A 6,448-nucleotide genomic window follows, 5' to 3' on the forward strand; every position below is an offset into this window, starting at 1 on the left:
CTGTAACAATGAACAAAGACAACACACAGCAATGGGTACAATAGAACCATTTACTTAAAAAAAACGAAACAAACAAAAAACGAGATCGCAATGTGCAACAATATATGCTCTTATCACTAAGAATATGAACGGTGGACCATAGGAAAGACCTCTGATGCATGGCAAATATAATGGTACAGCCAAGGTGCCTCCGAATGGGCCTCATTTCTTGGAGAACTTGGCCTGCTTGTGTTTGGGTGGGGCCCACTTCAGACACACTGTGTCCACTGCAGAGAAACAAAGAGACACGTTACAGCCAAGTGAACTCTAAACCATAGCACTTGTATTATAGGACGGACACACACACACACACACACACACACACACACACACACACACACACACACACACACACACACACACACACACACCTGTGATAGGGGGTTTCTTGTACTGAGCACTCTTCAGGTGCTCCTCCACTAGTTTGGGAGTGACGCAGATGACATGCTGGCCCTTCCAGTACTTCACCATGTTCAGAGACTGCAGGGTGCTGATGATGTCACTCTGTGTGATGCTTGTCATCTGACTGCAAGGCAGAAAATATATAAGAGGTTATAAGAGGTCCAGAGTATTGTTAATAACGAGTCTGCATGCGCTGGTTCATAATTACTCAAATGAGTCTGTGTCAATAGGGCTTTTTAGGAATCAGCAAAGTTGATTCAAGCAGGCAACCTAAATTCTATACGAGAGATTTTTTCACAAGGGTTTACATCATTATACATGTTTTCTGTGTGTGTGTGTGTGTGTGTGTGTGTGTGTGTGTGTGTGTGTGTGTGTGTGTGTGTGTGTGTGTTCACCTGAGATCTTTAATGGACAACGTTCCCCTGAAGTCTCGTAAGATCTCCAAGAGGACCCACGACCAGTAGCTCCGGTAGCTCAGCTTCCCCAAATCTGACAGCGGCTTCTCCGGCGAGCCCACAGTGTTCTCCAGCTTTGACAGCTCATAGCCTGTTCAAGACAGAATGGTGAAGAAGAGAGCCAAAATTAAAATATTTATATAAATATTTATTTTCCCTACAGTGCATAGATATCTGAATACAGGACAGCCAGGAGAGGCAATGTACACTTCATGCCACCCAGAGGCCAATTGCTGTCATTACTAGGTCTACCAAAGCAATTCACTGCAGTGAGAAACTATGTCAGACAAGGTAGAATCAGAGATGACTGTTCACACTTACTGAAAGCAATAAGGAATTTTCCATATCCCCTCCGCTGGTATGGAGGAAGTGTAAGTATACAGGCTACATTATTGCCATCTGGTGACTCTTTCTCCTGCAAACAGAAAATCAGACATCACGTCACTTCCATTACTTCCCCCTCTGAAACCAAAGTGTTAAGATTATTTAGTCTGCTTTTTTATGTTCAAGCAACATCTCAGTGAGTGATTGTGTGTAAAAAATGAGTTGGCCTTTTGGCCTTGCATGAATCATACATCCCAGCACAAATAAACCACATGGGCATGGCTTATTTCTGATGCACATGCTGTGCCCAATGCAGAATGGCAGCAGAGCCTCCATTCAGCCATACCTTGGAGAAGTACCCCACTATGTGTGCCCCTTGTCTGTTGACTTCTGTCAGAATGTAGAAGATGAATGGCTCCACATCAAAGTATAGTGTTTTATGGTCCAAGAACAGTTTGGCCAGCAGGCACAGATTTTGGCAGTAGATCTACAGAAATTGAAGAAAATGGAAGCTTAATATTAGAAGAGAAGAATAATTTTTTATTTCAGATTCAGGGCATTACTGGCAGGCCAAATTGATCCTGTCTGTCCGAATGATGAATACATTTGAATCTGCAAATAATTGATTGCTTTATGCTCAACAGGGATGTAAAACTGTCATTTAATTTAGCAGTTTTTAAGCCATGCTTTCAGGCAGTTGTGCTCCGGCATCTGTTAGACAGTTCATGGTGCATTGCCAGACTGCTGCAGAGAGCAAGGCAACCTTATATAACGCTCACTTTCTTACCTTATGGTCTCGACCGTCCACCTCATACACAGAGATGTTGTTCCTGCGATAGATCTCCTTTCCTGGGGGCTGTCGCCACTGGCATTGGGTCTGCATGGGAGACGGCGAGCGGAAGAGTGGGAAAAAGAAAAGGACAAAAAGACCAATGCATGAGGACTGTTCAAAAATAACATGCAACACAGTTTTGTGAGAAGCGAAACGCATTGTAAGATAAAGCTTGGAAGCATGGTGAAGATTGAGGGCAATGGCACTCTCACCAGGTGGTATCGGAACGTCTTCTCATACTTCATATATTTCAGACAGTACTCGCAGATCCACAACTTGGGCTGCTTCCCATAGTCCTCGGGGAACGGCGAGAAGTACCAGGCATCAATCTCAAAGTTTCCAATCTGGATCTTATCCACATACTTCACTTTGGTGATCTAGGTGATGAGGATTGAGAGAGGCGTTAACAGGGTGCCATTTTGGTCCTCTAATGTAAAATGCTGTGCAAAACCACAGTGCTGAGTCAAAACCAAGTGACTACTCTGACTCTTACCGCCTCGTGCTCCTTCTCCAGGGCTGCTGTGGTGGGGTCCATCTCAGCGTACGTCTGGGGAATATCATATATAGCATCAGAACAGACACACACACAAAACATAACAGTGCTGCTTATCTACCAGAGTTTAACAATATACCAAATTACAATTGTTGTTTATAGTGAACAGTGCCACTGGTTACAAAATAGGAAAAGTAATACTTTTTTCTGGATAGACAAACAGAGGTCTGTAATAACACAGCAGACACTGAAACATTACACTCTCACTCTGAATGCCCAGACACTAATTTAACTAGAGCAGGAGCTGTGCTTATTCAACTACAGCTTTGGCACAGTGGCAAAAAATAACCCGCATTATTTTTTTCCAAAGCGGTTAGAGCAGCAGGAGAGGGAGCAGTACCTTCTGGACATGATTGATCTCATCATGTTTGCGTTTCTGGTTTCGGGTTATCTTCCTCTCAGGCTGATCCCCCAGCTCCCCACACTCCTCCACACTCTTTCTCACCGCATCCTTCACTGTCTTTGTGAGCGCCAGACGAGACTTGCCCACCCACTCATCTAGCCTCCGGTTAACTGGGGAGGGGAAGAGGAGAGAGAAAAATTGTGAGCACAGATAGCAACAACGGTGGACAGGGTGAGGGAAATAAACAGAGCTTTAAGCATGAAGAGATTTGTGTATCAAACCATTATTGCTGGTGATATTGCTTGTGTGTGAGTGTTTCTTTCCAGTTTGGACTGATAGCACTTACATCCCACATAGTGGACGTAGAACTCCTCTCTGCCTTCCTGTTCATTCAGTCTGAACTGGATGACCTCAGCAGAATCTTGGGGAGAAAGCAGAATTGGACATATGACATGATCTGCAAGGGACTATGGTCCACTCACAAAAAGCACCTCAATAAGACAAGTAGAGCATGCTCTTCATAGTAACTTCAGAGTATTAGTTCAAGACTCTTTGCTTTTCTTTGTATGGATAATAATTTACAACTGAAATAATTCTGCGACTGTAAGCCTGCACTTCTGGCATCATTGGGGATTCTAGAGAACACTACTACTGCCTATACTAAGTAGTCAATAATGACTGACCAGGCTGTAATTCATACAGTTACTGTCCCTTTCAAAACATTAATTTTTCAGTCAGCTGGGCAGTGAAAAAGTCAGAGATATATAAGACACCACAGCAATGAGCAGACCCTTGGCTTCATTGGGATGTGTTGGGTAACGTTGCCTCCCCATATTACTTATTATCGATTAAAGAGATATACATTTTAAGAATCGAATACTACAACGAACGCTCCCACAGATATGATGTATCTTATCTAAGCCTAAGATTTGAGTAATCTCATACTGCAGTTGTACAAAAAATATATAAAATACCACAGTGGCATGGGTATCCTCTAACCATGATTAATTACGTTAGCCAGTTAGCGATAGCTGGCTAACATTTGTTTACCTACGATATTTAGCTAACGTTATAGCTAGATACCATATCCGAGAAGCATCCTGACTTCACCTAAACCCTTCCAAATGTAACTGCACTTAGTGTATATTTTCTGATAAAAAGACAGTTATCGAATTATTTTTCATGGTTTTAAATGGTCTGCAACTCACGCCATGTTTTGTCCGCGCGCTGACAAAGGTAGGTCCCCCCGATTTCTACGGTGACCTCTTGCTCCCTTCCGCCAATCAACATTGCTCCATCGCCTGAGCGGGGTGTACTCGAGCCCCCGGCTTCCCTTTCCCGATCAACGGCCTCTGCTTCATCGTCCTCTCCGCCACTGCCGTTTGAGGAACAAGTGGCACGATTTCCAGATTCCAGGTCTCCCCGATCGTTTACAGAGTGACCAGAGTCTAATTCAACATCCATTCGATCGTCGGTACCACAATTATCATAAGCATTTTCTCGAATTGAAAGGCGCGCGTTTGACAGTGCGACACCAACGCCAGAGCCCGACATCTTGGCAGAACGTAACAATAACGTCGACTCGAGACTTCCGCTGAAACAACATGCGGCACCCAGCGGGAAGACGCCAGATTGCAGAGGCCAGCAGACATGCTTTAACCAGAGTGGTCCGAAGGCCGTCGCAGGACTGTGGAGTCACTCTAATTTGGGTTTATTTTATGTTGCCTACATGAGACATGCTCATTGTGTAGATTCATTTATCTGATGTTCATGACACTTTTAATGTGAGATATCTCATTTTAAATATTTAGCCTTTTAATAGAATGAAATGGAATTGGTTTCGGTCCCTAGTTTTATTTTTGGTTGTAGGTTTGGCTATGGCTCTTAAAAGGGTGTAGTGTAGGCTACACGCTGTGTAGTAAATGTATTGAACAATGCACCACAAGACAGTGCCTAAAATGTTAAATCACCAGGAAGAGCTTTCAGATACGGCACAGGATAGTAAACTCATCCCACAGTCTCTCAACTGCAAAGAAAATGAGAAGGCCTACATATTGCACGTCAGAATCGTTTAACAAGGCAGCGTCATAATTGTTCTTTGGGACACGTGATGTAGGCTAAGGTTTCGGCATCTTCATATCAGTACATATGTGCCTACCTTATGAACTGGTCAAAGATCGTTTAATTTATTTAACTACGGAGAGAAATGTACAGGTAAGGACTCGTTTAGGTGTGGGTAGAACCTCTCGTTTTCTCTAAAAGGAGAGCTCATCATTTGTGTCATATGGCACTACCTTAAATATTTCAATTGAATGCATTTAAAATGATATAGGTCTATCAGGAATCCGATAGCCTTATCAAACTTTCAGATCAAAATCATTACATATTTTGTGCAAAATATAGTAAAATATAGAAATCCATTTGTTTTGACTAGGTATCAAATAAAATATTAATGAAGAGCAGACACTGAAGCGTCTTGAAACCAGAAGCATCTTTGCTAAAAGAAATATAATGAAAGGCACATTTAGTAATAACCTTTAGGTTGCCTTCCCAAATAGTAAACAATTCTTATGGGGTAGAACACTGAGGTTTTTATGAATTTTATAGAATATTGTCAATTTAAAATGTTATTTACTTCTGACCTTTTTGTTATTGTTTGTGGTACAGTCAACAGTGCACCGATGCCTGTCTTTAGATCGTGGACTGTAAAGAGGTTATAAAAGGCGGCGCTATCATAGCAAGGGAGCCTTTTAATGGGACATTGAAAAGAGGCCTGGGTTAAAAGTAACTGTCCACCAGCCCTATTCTTATGTTGCAGTAACCTACTTGAAGTCTAATGCAATTAAGACCTCTAATAGCACATTCATTAGCTCAGCAATAGCTTTTGTTGAAAAAGAGTGGAAAAAAACATGCCCTATCATCGGCAGTGGACATTTAGCTCATTACAGATATTGAAAAGAACCTCATAGTTGGTTGCTATGGGTTGCTATGATTTATGACATAGTATACCTTTGTGATGCAGGCAATTACATATGTAGTGTTCTGGAGTAAGTAGTAGCAGCAGTAGTAGATGCTATTATGTATGACAGTCACATGATGTGCCTTAAATAGGGAAAAGACTGATTTTATAGTTAATAAGGTATTTTTTTTTCCAGGAAGTGAAGAAAACGTTTAGTGAGAAAGATACGATTGGAACTATGGAAGGTCAGTGCCATTTTTAATAGAACTGTTGTCTTTCTGTTTTGTTTTTGAGGATACATTGTTTGCATTTACCTAACCTGAAATGTTGTGTTTTCCTACACAGAAAATCCCCCTCAGGATGAGCCTGGTTCATCAAGATACTCTGATGGCTCAAGCTCAGGATCTGCCCCATGCTCACCTCAGGAGAAAATTCACCTTTCTTCTTTACAGGAATATATTATTAATCTGACTGAGGAGTGAGTCGTGCTTCTTTCATGTTAACAAAACATTGATTTAAATGTCTTGAAATAATTGAGGGA

General features: G+C 41.9%; 1 protein-coding gene across 1 annotated transcript; it reads right to left on the reverse strand.

Annotated features, from left to right (window-relative positions):
- Positions 1-31: 31 nt before the first annotated feature.
- On the reverse strand, positions 32-4,517 carry kat8 (K(lysine) acetyltransferase 8). Its single transcript, XM_080857012.1, has 11 exons — positions 4,157-4,517; positions 3,295-3,369; positions 2,946-3,118; positions 2,546-2,599; positions 2,265-2,429; positions 2,008-2,097; positions 1,567-1,707; positions 1,218-1,311; positions 837-987; positions 411-565; positions 32-266 (listed from the first exon to the last, which is right to left on the reverse strand). The coding sequence occupies exons 1-11, from the start codon at positions 4,500-4,502 to the stop codon at positions 202-204; spliced, it is 1,509 nt and encodes a 502-aa protein (XP_080713138.1). The 5' UTR covers positions 4,503-4,517; the 3' UTR covers positions 32-201.
- Positions 4,518-6,448: the final 1,931 nt, after the last annotated feature.

This window comes from Sprattus sprattus, assembly GCF_963457725.1.
Source record: "Sprattus sprattus genome assembly, chromosome: 18".
Lineage (NCBI taxonomy): Eukaryota > Metazoa > Chordata > Actinopteri > Clupeiformes > Clupeidae > Sprattus > Sprattus sprattus.